The sequence below is a fragment of the Panicum virgatum genome, chromosome 8K, assembly GCF_016808335.1.
Source record: "Panicum virgatum strain AP13 chromosome 8K, P.virgatum_v5, whole genome shotgun sequence".
Lineage (NCBI taxonomy): Eukaryota > Viridiplantae > Streptophyta > Magnoliopsida > Poales > Poaceae > Panicum > Panicum virgatum.
Window position 1 is genome coordinate 30,942,672 of NC_053143.1, and position 15,420 is coordinate 30,958,091.

Consider the following 15,420-nt stretch of genomic DNA (forward strand, 5'->3'; position numbering starts at 1 on the left):
AACCAAACGAAGCGTCTTGTCATTAGCTTTTCAACGCATCCAAGATCACCTCATTTGGACGCCGTGTGAGGGAGATATCGCCAAATCCGTGCAGGGGTGCCGGCTGAATCCGAGACGAACTCGATGACTGAGTTGGCGACGATTTGTAACGTGGGGAAGACCATGGCATGAGCGTGTCCAGCATGGCGATGTCCTCATCATCCTCTCCTTCTTGAATTGGAGTCGTCCTCGACTACATCCCATCATCAATCTCCTGCAAAAGGTTAGTGACAACAGGATGCAAAATACAAGACATAGGATCATGTGTGAAAGATACATATCGACAAAGCATAGTATAGCAAGGCGCATCATGGTTATCACAAAGCTCAGCAGCAGCAGAATTAGTAGCAAGATAAATACCTTCTTTCAATTTAATTCCTTTAGGTTTAGCATCAGAAGACTCAAGAGGTGTATTTGTTTCAATTTCAGCAAGCTCTTTAAAATGTTTCCTAATATCAGCTGGAGATAAAGGAAGCAAAGTAATCTTTTTGTCCTTATGCAAGAAAGTGTATGTATTAGTTCTACCATGGTGTGCAACATAATTATCAAATTTCCATGGTCGTCCTAACAACAATGAAGATGATTGCATAGGTACTACATCAAAATCAGCATAGTCATGATAAGAACCAACAGAAAAGTGTATGCGTGCTGATTTAGTTACCTTAGTCTTACCATTATTGTTGAACCATTCTAGGCGGTAGGGGTGAGGGATAGAACGAGTGGGCAAACCAAACTTTTTGACCAAATCTGAACTCACCAAGTTGCTGCAACTCCGGCTTTCAATAATGGTGAGAACACGATGATCATTGTATTTGAGAAACATGTGGAACAAATTCTTGCGTTGGATCTTCTCCTCATCCTCATGTCCCGCTTTAGAACTCAGCACATGCTGCACAAGACTAGGAAGATCCGCCATTGCAGCTACGGAATCAATTGCCTCACCCTCATCGTCCTCCGAACCTGCAACAATGTTAGCTGCAACAACCAAACCATCCTCAACATCACTAGCACTTACATATCCATTACCATCAGGTGCAGCGATGAAGGCCTGAGTACTTGGACAATCCTTCATGACATGTCTCATTCCCTTGCAGTGGTGGCACACGATGTTTGCAGATCTACTCGAAGAACCCTTTTCCAAAGTAGTATGCTTCTTGTGTGGTTGGTTCTGCATAGTAGACACATTACTTACCTCAGAAGCGGGCGCAGGAGATGGTGGTGTTGCCGGTGGCTTAGCAACAGGTGCCTTGGGCTTCTCAACATCGGAACGCTGCTAAAATGATCTCCCAGTGTTGGACTTGAAAGAAAGTTGGTCTTTGCGGTGTCCCTGTACTTCCCGTTCTGCCTTAGAGCAAGATGATACAATTGGGAAAAACGAGCTCAGTCTTTGTAATCAAGAATATCCTGTATATCACGATTTAAACCACCAAGAACCTAGCACTAGTTTCATCATCATCCTCATGAATACCACAACGTGCTAGACCAATAAGCAATTCCTGATAATATTCCTCTACTCCTTTATCACCTTGTTTTAAAGTTTGCAATTTTAAACGTAGATCACGTTGGTAATAAGGAGGAACAAAATGAGACTTCATGCGTTGTTTTAGAACAGGCCAAGTTTGAGGCACATCAGCAGCATTACCAGCAGTGCAAAGATCATTCCACCAAAACAGAGCAAAGCTAGTAAATTCACTAGTAGCAAGTCTAACTTTATGCTCAGCAGGAACCAAATGAGAATTAAACTTTCGTTCAACAGCGAGTTCCCAATCTAAATAAGCCTCAGGATCAGCAGTACCAGCAAAAGGAATCATGGTAAATTTAGTTTTAGTAAAAGAATCATTGTTACCATGATTATGATTATGATTACCTCCCATACCTTGACGATTGCGCCGAAAACGGTACGCATCACGATCCTCATCATCATCAAGGACAGCATCCTCATCCTCATCCTCATCACCATCACGAGGGTGGCGTCGGTGTCACTGTTGAGGGGGATGTTGTTCAACATGCTCAAGCTGGGTGACCAGTCCATTGATACTGCGCATCATCTCATTGAACTTCCCGTAAATGTAGGTGCGCTGGTCATCAACAAGTTTCTTAAGCTCATCCTTGGACGTCATTCATTGAAATCCGAAGGAGACTCCCCTCCTTTCCCTGACCCTGTCATGGTTAGAAGACAGCAAAAGACAACACCAATGTATTATCCCTATCAACTAACAAGTACTGGGTGGTGGTGAAAGTGGAGTGCAAAATCTCAAGCGGCTTACTACCGTCTTGCAAGTGTTCATACCAAAGCCAAACAGGATGGTACAATCTGTTGTTTAGCTTGGTGTAACAGTTGCAAGATGAACCTATACTGATCGAAGTATATGTGGAGCTGTGGGACAGGCACAATATGTAGCAAGGAGTAGCAAATAACGAATGCAAATTAGCAAGGTTCAATAAGTATCCAAAGTTCAAGTCACAATTGCTGGCTAAGTCATGTCCTAGGCGTAGCACAACAAGTTGGAACAAATGACAGTGGATAAGGCTCGAAGAACAAGCAAAACAGCACTCTATGCACTTGTTTTTAATCTATTCCCCGAAAAACCTCCAGGACTAGTAGGAATCAAGATTTCTTATTTTTCCAACTATGTTTTTTATATTTTTCTCTGAACAGATGTAACACAAGCTCCAACCACAAAAATTTGCACCTTAAACAGAGGTGGGATGTGGTCTACAGAAAATCAGGAGCGTTTCCGAAAAATTGGAAAACAACTTCGGAGCCCCAAAAATGCCTCTTTCTGATTTTTTTAAATTCTGAGATCTTCCCCAAATGGCAAAGCAATTTTATTGTATGTGCAGAATTTCGTCTTCTTTCTGCTGTAAAAAATTGAGCCAAAACGGGGCACCGAGTGAAAAGTTAAGCCTGTTTTACCGAAGGTAACTCGAGTTATGGTTTGGAAAGGGCACAACTTCGCAGATAAGGCGGCGGCGGCTAGGGAAAAGGCTCCCTAAACCACGGCATACAAAACGGCTGAGCAAAGCGTCTCAGCTAGGGCAAAGTATCCCTGGTATACGCAGTAATAGGTATTGCCAGATGAAATCAAGAAGGGCTGCGATGCAAGGCAAAACAACACAAGGTGGCTTGCAACCTATCTAGGGCTGGCGCTGCAGGAAGTCACACAAGGCGGCTAGCGAGGGCAAGTCGAGTAATGGGTTGGATCGACTTGTTGTTTGGGTAACGGTGGAGTGGGACAGCGGTGGAAACAAACACACAGCAACGGGCGATTGAACTACGACCACGAACTCACTAAACCAGCAACAAGACTCGACCACGGACACAAACTCAACAAAGTGAATCTGAGACGAAATTGCAAAAGCCAAAAAGGTTCTAGGACAGCGGAAAAAATTTTTGTAGGTTTTTCATGGACTCTAGGTATATGAAAGCGAATGAATCTAAGGGGAAAACGAAGGGTAATACCTCACGAGGAACCTGAAATCTGATACCACTTGATGAAGAGTAGGCCCGATCTTCCGAGAGGTAAGGGTACGTTTGATTGGTGGAGATCTCGATGTTGACAATCCGGCTTCAAATCAGCAAGATTCGAACCCTGCAACTGCTACACCACTGCTTCGTTGGTTATCAACCAAGCACAACTTGATTGACCTCACTGAGAAGGCTTTTTCTGCAAGCGAATCGAAGGACACAAGCAAGAAGATGTAAAACACGCAATCTGATATTGCAAATATAGATAAAGTGAATCAAAAGAGGGGTTCAAGAATCCGATTCCAAAGGACTAATTGACACAGTGGAGGAGATCAAGAACGGGGCCCTGGATCAATGTATAAGGACTTGTCGCCACAGATACAACGATGCAATGTCTATTTCTCGAAGAAAAACACAAGACTAAACAAAACCCAAGTCTAAACGGCGGCGACTACTGAGTTTATGGAAGAAATAGGGGCATCCTAGGGTTGGGGGCAACCAGGGGGGACACCCACAACATAGGCTTAAGGCCCGACACGATACAAAGCCTGAAAAGGCCCAAAATAGGTGACGCGGCACCTTTCCGTGGTCACACAGAATGATCAACGAATCTTCTGGAGCTAGGACCAGAACCAAAAAAAGCGTCTTGTTGTCAGCTTTCCAACGCATCCAAGATCACCTCATTTGGACGCCGTGTGAGGGAGATATCACTGAAACCGTGCAAGGGTGCCAGCTGAATCCGAGACGAACACGATGACCGAGTTGGCGACGATTTGTAACGTGGGGAAAACCATGGCATGAGCGTGTCCAGCATGGCGATGTCCTCATCACCGGCGGTGCGGGTCAGGGGCGGGGGAGCACTAGAGTGATGAGAGGAACCTGGTGGTGGTCTCGGTTAGGCGCAGGGACGGTTGGAGGGAGGACACAGCGTGGAGGCCTAGGTGGCCGCCATGGTGGGCTCTATTTGTTGCTGCGAGGAAGAAGAAGAGAGTGGAAGAGAGCTGCCTCTTTGTGGAAGGGTGCGGGGAGGTGTTTGGCGGCTCGGTGAGGGTGAAGGGGGAATGGAGCAGGGAGCTCGGTGACGAGATCTTGGTGGCAGCGGCATTGGCGAATTTGTTGGGCCTAGCGCTCGCAAGCATGGGCGACGGACGCGGCTGGTCGAGCGGTACTGGTAGCATGGACACGGGAACGTGAGGAGGCTGTAGGAGCACGGAGGCAGCCAGGGGCTCGATATATTTGCCGAGCGTGTTCCCTGAGATGGCGAGGTGAGATGTTTACAGAGCGTGTTGGATCCAGTTTTCTGAGAGGTTTAACTAAGCTAAAAGAAAATCTCCACAACTACGGGTAAAAGACAGAGACTTTTACCTGTATGTCTTTATATTAAGTGCTCTTGACCTCCATACCCCTATTTTTTCGGTCGCACCAGTATGTCCTACCGCCAACTTATCTTTACCCCTATACCCTTTTGGACGGAATGAGCACTAAAGTGCCTAACGGAGATGGGAAAAGACAATTATGCCCTTCTCTCCCACCTCTAGTCCTCTACTCAGTTTCCTCTCCCTCTCCCCTGCCTCGCCATGGACGCCGGGGTGCACGCACGGGCGCGTGCCCGCTGCCCACCCGCGCCGGTCGTGCGCCGCACCGCCCCATCCGCCTGCCTGCCGAGCCGCGCCGCCGGCCGAGGTCGAGGCCGCGGGCCTCGCGCCAGGAGAGAGAAGAGAGAGGGAGGGCCAGCCGCCGCTGCGAGGATGGCCGGCCGTGCGCACAGGGGAGGAGGAAGGACGGCCGGCGCGGCGATGAAGTGAGGACAGGGGTGCGCCGGTGGGGGAGTGAGGCTGCCCCGGCTCCTCGTCCTTTGAGTACGCGCGCCGCTCGAGGCCCGCCATCGCGCCGCGAGGAGAGGCCCGCCGCTGCACGAGCCTGCGCCGCGCTGCCGGGCACGCCGCCGCCGCCCGGCCGTGCAGGCTATAGTGCCCCGGCGCGCAGGTGGCCGCGACGGCGCCCGCCCCTGGGGCTGGCTGGAGGCGGGTCTGGTGGGGGGAGGGGGCGGAAGGGAGCGGGCTGGTGGGCGCCGGCCGGAGGCCGCGGCCGGCAGCAGCAGCAGTAGGGGGCGGCGGCAGTAGGGGAGCGTCGGGAGCGTTAGGGGCATGGGGCATGGGAATATGTGTAAAGGTGTACCCAGGGGCACTAGGGTCATTTCCATTGTTGAGTCCCACCTGTTAGGGCTTTGCTTCCGTTATCTTCTAACGGCACATGGATGGAAGGGTATAGGGGTAAAGTTAAGTTGGCGGTAGAACATATAGGTGCGACTGAAAAAAATAGGAGTATGGAGGTCAAAAGCACTAACATAAGGATATACATGTAAAAGTCTCTAAAAGACAACTGACTCATATGTGCAATAAAAAAGGATAGATTGTTTTCTTCTACAAGTATCCGAGGCCGTCCACGTGTCCATCCGACGGCGAGCGTGCATTGGTAGTTGGTAGTTGCTGCGGTCAGTCCCCCCTCCCTGCCCGTCTTCTCGCCCCCTTCCTCCCCACCCTGCCGTAGCTTCCACACCGAGAGAAACAGAAAGGTGGAGACAGTGGAGACGTGAGCGAGGAGGAAGGAGCGCGCCAATGGAGAGCAGGAACGTGGTCGTCTGCGACAACGGCACCGGGGTAAGCCCACCCCGATCCCTTTATCCACCCTCTCTCCGCTCCATTCCATTCCTAGATCCGCTTGCCGACCTGTCATTTATGCTCCGAATCTCGGTCCGAATTTCTCCGTCCCCCGCTGTTGTCGCCGCTGATTCGGCCGCCGGCGGGGTGTCCGGATGGCGGTCAGGGTCTTGACGAGTCGAGGAACTCTGGGATCAGTCCTGCCGCCGCTGGATGGAGGATTGGAACCGAGACACGGTGTGGCCGTGTGGGGGGGCTTGGGTCGCCGTAGGTTGGTAGTTCAAGTGCGTTTCAGAAATGTGTTCCTCGATGCATTCTAAGTTGCCCTGCCTAATATGCTCTTGGTTGAAACTCCCAATAAGTTGAATTTATGGTTGAGAGGTCATTTCCTGCCGCGACGAACTGTTAGATCACAAATAATGGCGTGTTCAAACTGTTTTCAAATGTTCAGAACGCAAGCAGAGGTTGCACCTAAACTGTTGGGGTTTTGATGAACCTCAAGGACATTAGCTGCTAATCGTACTAAAATTGTCAGTGAAATTGGGTTTGACAATGTATCCGGGCTACCTTTCTCTAATTCGTTGATGCATTACCTTTTGTCAATGGATAATAAGGAAAGGTTTCATTCATGCCAAACCTGTATAACGATGTCATCGTGCGATAAGATTGATTTCATTAGCAGAAGAAATGTTAATTCGGCCAGAGGTTTCCATCACACAACTAAATTCCCATTTTGCTACTTTGCAGTATTCTTGTGACATCCTGCCGTAATCTAGTGAACCCATTCTGCTTTCTGCATTCGCTGCATTTTATAGACAGATTTTTCACTTATTGAATGGTGAATGTCTGATTATGATTAAATAACACTACACCAGATTTCAGTGTGGATGGTTCCATTCTCTAATTCGAAACCTTTGGCTGCAGTATGTAAAGTGTGGCTTTGCCGGCGAGAACTTCCCTACATCTGTGTTCCCTTGTGTTGTTGGAAGACCACTGCTTCGCTATGAGGAGTCGCTCCAGGAACAAGAATTGACGGTCTGAACCTTTCTCACCTTTCTGGAACGTACTTCTTGGGTAAACCTTTTATAATTGGCGCTTGTATTCATTGCAGGACATTGTAGTTGGAGCAGCTTGTGCTGACTTGAGACATCAACTTGATGTATCGTACCCTGTTACCAATGGGATTGTTCAAAACTGGGATGATATGGGCCATATTTGGGATCATGCCTTCTACAGTGAGCTGAAGGTATATTTATACTGATATGCTTACATCTTCTTGTAACATCTTACACTTTCTCTTGGAAACAAAATTCCTGCACCCATCATTCTAATTCTCAAAGTCTCCTAGCTCTAGGTAAAGCAACACCTTCCTATTTTTCTCATTTTAGGTTGATCCATCTGAGTGTAAAATCCTACTGACAGATCCACCACTCAATCCTGTGAAAAACCGTGAGCAAATGGTATGTCATTTCCTTTTATCAAGTTGTCATATACTACCACAGTGCAGTTCCTAACATCAGTGACAAACAAATTGAATTCCATGATGTACAGATCGAGACAATGTTCGAGAAATATAACTTTGCTGGGGTCTTCATCCAGATACAAGCAGTTCTTTCACTATATGCTCAAGGTCATCTCTTTCCCTCCCTACTACATGATACTGTCCGGGCTTTCACGCAAACACATACAAGATTGTGTTAGAGCTCCACTTTTACGTTTATGTATACATTTCAGGCTTGCTAACTGGACTTGTGATAGATTCTGGTGATGGTGTTACTCATGTGGTATGAGAATAATATTCTTCCTTAAATTGTACTAACTAATGCGCTTTGAAGTGGTACATTCCATTTCTAATCATCTTTGTGTAACCAACTCAAATATATTGGTAATCAGCAACATGTTATCCAGGACATTGTATGATGGCATTTTAAGTAGTGCGCCAATCACTGAATTCAGTACGCAACGTTAAATTTGTAACTTATAAATCAGATGATAGTAGAAAAGCATAAAAATGATGTAATTGACCGTGCGCATTATTAGGTTTTACAAAGCACGTTTGAGTCCTCTGTGCTCAAGCTGCTCCTTTCAACAGGCTCTTTGGATATCATATGTTATTTCTTAATCATTTATTTCAACCAGAATGTGTTTTTGCGCATCTTATCACAAAACGTACTTCCAATTTATGGTATTTAGTTTGGAGGCATGAGCAGTTGCCTTTCCCCCCTGCTACATTCTGACTTGTTGAGCAAATACTGTGAAGCTTCTGGTTTTTACAATTCATTTCATTTTTCCAACCGTAAATTTATACCTATCATCTTTCTTATGTAACAGGTACCTGTAGTTGATGGATATTCTTATCCACATCTGACAAAAAGAATGAATGTAGCTGGAAGGCATATAACATCTTATCTTGTTGATCTACTCTCAAGAAGAGGGTAATACCTATCCTTCTCTGAAGATATTTTCTTCTGCAGTTGCTGCTACATTACTTTTTCTAATCAATTAATTATCCCACTTTAAAAGGTATGCTATGAACAAAGCTGCTGACTTTGAGACGGTCAGAGAAATAAAAGAGAAGCTATGCTATATAAGGTCGGTTGTTTTATTATTCCTAATTATTATTACTGTCTTGATGTTATTTATATATATATATATATATATATATATATATATATATATATATATATATATATTCATGACAGTTAAATGACGTGCAGCTATGATTACAAACGAGAATACCAGCTTGGACTTGAGACCACAATCCTTGTGAAAAGTTACACTGTAAGTATATTGGCCTGCTTTTGTTTCTTCCCTGTTCCTTTTCTTATAGTAAGCTCAGTTCTTGTTATCAGCTTCCAGATGGAAGAGTTATTAAAGTGGGCACTGAGCGATTTCAAGCTCCTGAAGCGCTTTTCACTCCTGTAAGACTATCCCATCTATTCCTTCATAGTATTGCTGATTGCGGCATGTAATTGTGTCGGCAAGGTCAGCAATAAGGTAGTAGTAATCAAACATTTATTGAACAGGAATTGATAGATGTTGAAGGTGACGGGATGGCAGATATGGCATTTCGTTGCATTCAAGAAATGGATATTGACAACCGGATGACGGTATAAATATCTGTCAAGCTTTTCACTTGTTCAAATGAAACATGGATTGGAAGAAATGATGGGTTAATATTTTACTGATCTAGTTTTTATGAGTTAGGATACTGGTGGATTTTGAACTTTCTGGGACAGTATCAGCCAACACAGTCATATAATTATATGCTTTGTTGTAATATTTTCAGTTTGATGATACAGAGGCTGTGATATTGCATCATTAATATGGCAACTCAACAAGCTTAGCTATTTAGATACTGTTATGAAACAGTCTAGAAGTTAAATCTATTTAAAATGTTGAATTTAAATTATATTTATTTGATGTTCTTAAGTCAAATTGAATAAAGAAGGTGAAACGATTCGGAATATCAACTACATTAGTTTCTAATTGCTTTTGATTGCATAGTTTTTTAATAGGTTGATCATGTTGTGTGTCTTTTTTCTTATTAGAATATATGATCTTGTTTCCTAGCTTTATCAACATATCGTCTTGAGTGGAGGAAGCACCATGTACCCTGGTCTGCCAAGTCGGTAAGAAGATAATTCTTTAATTTTTAACTTTGTAATTATGAGGATTTGCTCGTCTTCATTTGTCTATTTTAGTTTACATACCAGCATGGAAATATCATGAGTGGAAACAACATTATGCATATTAATTATTTAATGTTTTTTAATAGCGGTCTTTGTATTGTAATATAAGTGCATATGGATATTGATATGATAACTACGAGTCATGCTTCTTATAGTAATTGTTTCCCTGCTTCATATAAGCTTGTAGCTGAGTATAGGACTCTAGGTTGCATATGCCTAACAAATTACTACCTTTGACAAGGTTGGAGAAGGAAATTCTTGATCGCTATCTTGATGTAGTTTTGAAGGGAAACAAAGATGGCCTGAAGGTAATATATAGACTTTTTTTGGACGAAATAGTTGTAGTATTGTTGATGTTCTTCCCTTGCATTGTTGTAGTTATTGGTCTACAGTTGTTATCATTCTATTGAAATTTGTGACAAATCCTTTCTGTCAAAGTACTTACATTTGTTTTCTACAAATAAGAGAGATATAAATGCATAAGCTTATTGAATTCATTGTCAGAACAACCCGTATACATTTGCAAAAGGATATGCCTTCATCCTGATATTAGTGTATTAGCATTTGCTTTGTGTTTCCTATGGTGACGGGTTCCATCTTACTGTGCAAAGAAATTACGGCTGCGGATAGAGGATCCTCCTAGGAGGAAGCACATGGTCTACCTGGGAGGTGCAGTACTTGCTGGAATCATGAAGGTAATTCTGCTATATCCTATATGCACTGTGCGGAATGGTATACAAGTCAGTTTGGGATAGAGAAAACAAGTTTAGGAAAGGAAGGCAATAAACACTGTCGTTTACTCATGTATCACTGTTATTACATCATTGTACTGTGCTATTTACATGCTTTGCTGCCTATGGTTCCAAACATCCAGGACGCGCCTGAGTTCTGGATCACCAGGCAGGAGTACCAGGAAGAAGGAGTAGCGTGCCTAAGGAAGTGCGGACAGGCATAATTCCATTCCAGACCATCTAGGAGCCTGCCGTCCAATCCTGAACAGAAGAAACTCACCTGATTGAAAAAAAAGGGCCAGAGCTTACCATGCCGGCCATAGGTTGATGGCAGAGTTAAGGTTACATGCTGAGAGAAGTGCTCAGCACTACATAGCTTTGTTGTTGGTGTTATGTTCTAGTCTAGCCGTCGTGAACATGATAGGCCATCCTAGGGACGGTGTGATGCTGTTAGTTAATTTGGCCTCACAGTCGTTGAGCCAGCCTCGTGGACTAAAGGTATGGTTGAGCTACACTGTGGATTTGAGATATGAGATACTACCTTGATTACTATTTGTTTCCAATTTAATCATGAAACTGACAATGTCGAGAAATAGTCGGCGTGGATCACTTCCGTCACGAGTGAAATTGAAAAAGGATCGTACTACACAAGTTACAAATAGCTGTCCCTCAGTTAGCTGCTGCTTCTAGACGACTAGACCGAGCCAGGTAAGCGTTCAGCTTGTGCTTCTCGTCGCTGACTACTTCGCCGAGCTTGTCGAGCAGGTCCATAACCCAATTTCTGTGTCTCCCGCCGCATGACCCGCCTGTACGCCTCCTGCTCCGAGCAGGGATCCGGTTGATCCTAGCCAGGTTGGAGGCGACATTATTTGAATTTTGTTAGCCAGTTCTCGTCGCTGACTACTTCGCCGAGCTTGAGTTCTCCAAATGGAGCGGATTGCTGAGACGCGCGGACCGCGGTGGAGTGGCGAGCGCAAGGTGAGGCTAAGGAGGAACGCCCCTACACTTTGTGAGAAATAAGATGAGGTATGAAAATAAATAAATAATAAAAGAGGATGACAAGTAGAACCGTTAACGGGTGAAATTGGCATCCATGACCTGCAATTTTTCTCTAACCAAATAAAAAAAGGGTTGGACCCATCCCTGTTAAGCAAACACTAGATGGATTTGTTCCAACCCCCAAAAAAATAGAGATACATAAATTCAATCTAACCCCACTTGATTTTCAAACCAATCACATGCTAAGAGGCTCAGTCGACTTGTCTGAATTTTGCGCACTATGAGCCAGGAAACCAATCCCTGCAGCACCAACATTGTTCTTGGTTGTGACCCCTATGCAAACATCGTCAATTCACATTCAGCTCTCGACACAAAACTGAAACACAGGAAATTCCAAGGTTGATGCCACAGAAGGAAGGAAGAACATGATTCTCCAAGCCAAGACATGCAAATCAAATTACATTGCGAAAACTGAATTATTATACAAACAAAACGAAACAAATTTACAAAACAGCGCCGATTTCTACCAAACTAAGTACGGAGGGGAAAAAAGCTCAAAAACATAAAGCTGTTATTTGTGCTTAGATCCCTCTCAATCGCTGTAGCACTTGCCGTGGCTGCTCCCCTTCCCCTCCTTCCTCAGCTTCTTGGCCCGCCGCCGCCGGCGCTCGGCGTCCTCGGCCCGCCGCACGGCGCGCTCCAGCGCGTCCACGCGCTCCGCCAGCGCGCCGATCACCGCGCACTGCTGCGCGCTCCGCTCGCACAGCGCCGCCGCCATCTCCATCACCTTCCGCGCGTCCAGGCCGCCGTCGCCGCCGGCCGCCGTTTCCGTGGTCCGGATCTCGGCCACCGCCTGTTCCTGGGGCCGCGGCGCGTCGGAGAGCGATGCCGGCGCCGCAGCGGGCTCCGGTTCCTCCGTCACAATCCCCAACTCGCCCGCCGCGTCCGAACCTTCCGGCTTGTCGGCGGCAACAACGTTCCCGTCGTCCTGCGCCTGCTCCGCTTCCTCCGCCTCTCCCCGCTCGCCGCCGGCTCTGCCCCCGCCGACCTCCATCTCGGCAGCCGCCTTCGCTTCGATCTCGGCGCTGCGCTCCACCACATCCGGGAGCTCCGAGGCCACCGCGCTCTCGCCGGGCGTCTCGTTCGACACCCCGGACTCGTTCTCCTCAGCTGCGGCTGCGGCAACCGGCGCCGGCTTGTGTTCGAGGGCGTCGACGGCGTCCTGCAACGCGAGCACCCGCGTGGTAACCCTCCTCCGGTACTCCCGCGCGCCGCGCACCGCGTCGAGCCGGAGCAGCATCCTCATCAGCGCCTCCCCGACGGCGCCCCGCGCCCTCGCGTCCGCGCGCAGCACCGCCGCCTCGCGCGCGATCTTCCCCCCAGCCTCCGCCGCCTCCCGCTCCACCTCGCGCACCGCCAGCACCGACCGCCTCGCCAGGAACCCGCGCGCCGCCGCCTGCACCCTCACCGCGGCCTCCTCCGCCGACGGCGCCCGCTTCCTCGGCACCTCCGCCGCCGCCGCCACCCCGGCGGGCTCCGGGTCGGACCCGACGAAGCAGACGGGGATGGAGACCGGCCTCGACGACTCGACCCTGGGCCGCGGAGCCACGCTCACCGGCTCCGGCGCGGCGTCCGCGAAGAACCCGCCGGCGCCGCGGGACGGGGCGGGCGGCTGCTGCTGTTGGTACGGGTAGTACGGGTAGGGGTAGTGGTACGGGTCGGCGTAGTAGTAGTCGTAGGGGTCGTAGGCGAAGAACCGGCGGGACGCCATTGCTGCTTCTGCGGCGGCGGCGGCGGCGGGCTCCTTGAGCTTTTCTTGGAACTGGGATTGCGTTCTCCGAGCTGCTGCTGTTCGAATTGCTCTGTGGTGAGAAGGGGGTGTTGTCGCGGCGCGTATATGAGGAGGACGAGGGAGAATGTTCAAGAAGGCGGTGGCGTTGTCTTGGGAATGTTCGGGAGCTTCGAATTGCTTGGAGGACGGGCCGGGGTGATCGTTGTGGGGGTTCGGGAAGCTTCTGGAAGGGCGGGGAAGAAAGAGGGGGAGGAGGGGTCAGCGCTGACGTGTGGGTCCAAGTTTGTTTTGGTCGTCACGGGTGAGCTGTTGACCGCACCGAGGCTGCCATGGGCGTTGCGGCTTTGCGGGTTGACCGCACAGTGCAAATTGGATCAATTTTATTTTAAGCTTCACCCCTTAACACATCCTCTGTTCGCCAAAAACAAGCACCAAAATGGCTTTTGCGGGCGGAATGTTGCTGAATCACAGTCGAAACATGTAAAACGTTTGTTTTCCGGACGATAGTTGTTTTTTCAAGAACTACACAGTACAACGTAGACACTCACAACGCACGCACATTCACACTCTTATAAACATACGTATGCAAACTGTACTCCTATGAATATCTTCGAAAACTAAGCCGGCAAATTCTCGAGGTTCACGAAGTCACCACAAGCGTCTCGCTGTCGACGGGAACGTCGCCTACCACTTAATGCGCAATGTCGTTAAATCTCATAATATTCGCTCTCATGGGGAGTCAAACCCAGAACATCAGGTACTACTGAGACTCTTGTACCACCAGACTACAAGCCCTTTCGCGGCGATAGTTGTTAATGTTAGCCGAAAGAAAACATAGTTCTTTTTGTGTTTGGTCATTTCTAGAATTTTAGTTACTTGTGTTAGTTATATACTTAAGTCCAATATAAAGATTGAGGTTCATGTCTCCTATTATCTCAAATAATAGTTGACTTTATCTTTATCAAAAATAAATTTTCTCTAATTTTTTTATCAAATTAAAAGAAAATTGAATCAACATTGAAAATGTTGACTTAATTTCGTTGAATTCACTATGATACATGTGCATTTATTTGGCAGGTATGTTAATAAAAAAATTAAACTTAGTCGAACAAAGTTAGAGTGAACTATTATTTTGAAAGGAGGAAATATTCACTAGTCTAGTCCACTCAAAAGTATGTTTATAGAAGAAGTGATAATCCAAAATCTTTATTTGCCTCTACTCCAATAATCACAAATATTAGCTGTTTAATTTATGTAGGATTGCAAACATCTTCTAGTGCATGTATTTATATTCCAAACATTTTTCCTAGTTAAGAGTCTATCTTATGGGCTGTGTCGACGTCGAAAGAGAATTTATTTGTTGGTAAATGGAAAATGATGGGATGAGAACAAAATGTACTCCATGTGGTCATAACCTTAATAAGTTTTGTATTTGTCCTAATCAAACTTTTTCAGCTCTAACCATGAGATCAATTGCTAAATATAACAGTTTACAGGGTTGATGTTTCTAATCATAAAGAAGTAATCTATATAGGAGTATATGTTTTTTTATATTTTAAAATATATATGTTACTTACATAAGCAGAATGTCAGTATCTTAAAGTGCTTATATTTGTGTTCCCATGGGATATGTAATGTAACAAGTATACCTGTTTGGTTTCTCCGTGCTACTTCCTAGCACGAATTTCTTTTGCATGCGTAGAGTACTAAATGGAGTCTATTTGCAAAATCTCTTTAGGGATAAATGTAACTTTTCGCGATGAATCTAATAACGATAATTAATCGATGATTGACTACAGTAATATTACAGTAATTATCCTCAAATCACACGGTCAAAAGTCTCATTAGATTCTTTAAAGTTCCTAGCGCAGGGGTTCGGAAGTTAGTTTTGTAAACTATCATTATTTAGTACCCCTAATTATTAGTCAAAGTTGCTACAGTTCCTAGCGTAGCACAAACCAAACAGGGCCATTGGATGCTTTGTTATCAATATTTTCCACTCAAGTCTCACGAGAAGAAAATGTAGGGGATCCTCGTC

General features: G+C 46.2%; 2 protein-coding genes across 3 annotated transcripts; one reads left to right on the forward strand and one right to left on the reverse strand.

Annotated features, from left to right (window-relative positions):
• Positions 1 to 6,009: 6,009 nt before the first annotated feature.
• LOC120644403 (actin-related protein 2) lies at positions 6,010 to 11,184 on the forward strand. 2 transcript variants are annotated; one of them, XM_039921026.1, is made up of 15 exons: positions 6,010 to 6,168; positions 7,093 to 7,203; positions 7,280 to 7,414; positions 7,557 to 7,628; positions 7,699 to 7,798; positions 7,903 to 7,952; positions 8,500 to 8,603; positions 8,692 to 8,760; positions 8,886 to 8,949; positions 9,021 to 9,089; positions 9,195 to 9,278; positions 9,742 to 9,800; positions 10,102 to 10,168; positions 10,472 to 10,555; positions 10,735 to 11,184. In XM_039921026.1, exons 1-15 carry the CDS (start codon positions 6,127 to 6,129, stop codon positions 10,813 to 10,815), a joined length of 1,191 nt encoding a protein of 396 aa, XP_039776960.1. In that variant the 5' UTR covers positions 6,010 to 6,126; the 3' UTR covers positions 10,816 to 11,184. The 2 variants fall into 2 exon arrangements, with proteins under 2 accessions (XP_039776960.1, XP_039776961.1); XM_039921027.1 differs by having other exon boundaries at positions 6,011 to 6,168; positions 7,720 to 7,798; positions 10,735 to 11,159.
• An 809-nt stretch (positions 11,185 to 11,993) lies between these two features.
• On the reverse strand, positions 11,994 to 13,560 carry LOC120644404 (cilia- and flagella-associated protein 91-like). Its single transcript, XM_039921028.1, has one exon. The coding sequence runs from the start codon at positions 13,359 to 13,361 to the stop codon at positions 12,183 to 12,185; it is 1,179 nt and encodes a 392-aa protein (XP_039776962.1). The 5' UTR covers positions 13,362 to 13,560; the 3' UTR covers positions 11,994 to 12,182.
• Positions 13,561 to 15,420: the final 1,860 nt, after the last annotated feature.

Bases quoted from the DNA above. Each gene is read 5' to 3' on its own strand.
- LOC120644403 (XM_039921026.1), top strand. From the start codon at position 6,127: ATGGAGAGCAGGAACGTGGTCGTCTGCGACAACGGCACCGGG. The intron at 6,169-7,092 runs GTAAGCCCACCC...CTTTGGCTGCAG, and splicing joins TCTGCGACAACGGCACCGGG to TATGTAAAGTGTGGCTTTGC. The intron at 8,950-9,020 runs GTAAGTATATTG...TCTTGTTATCAG, and splicing joins TCCTTGTGAAAAGTTACACT to CTTCCAGATGGAAGAGTTAT.
- LOC120644404 (XM_039921028.1), bottom strand. From the start codon at position 13,361: ATGGCGTCCCGCCGGTTCTTCGCCTACGACCCCTACGACTACTACTAC.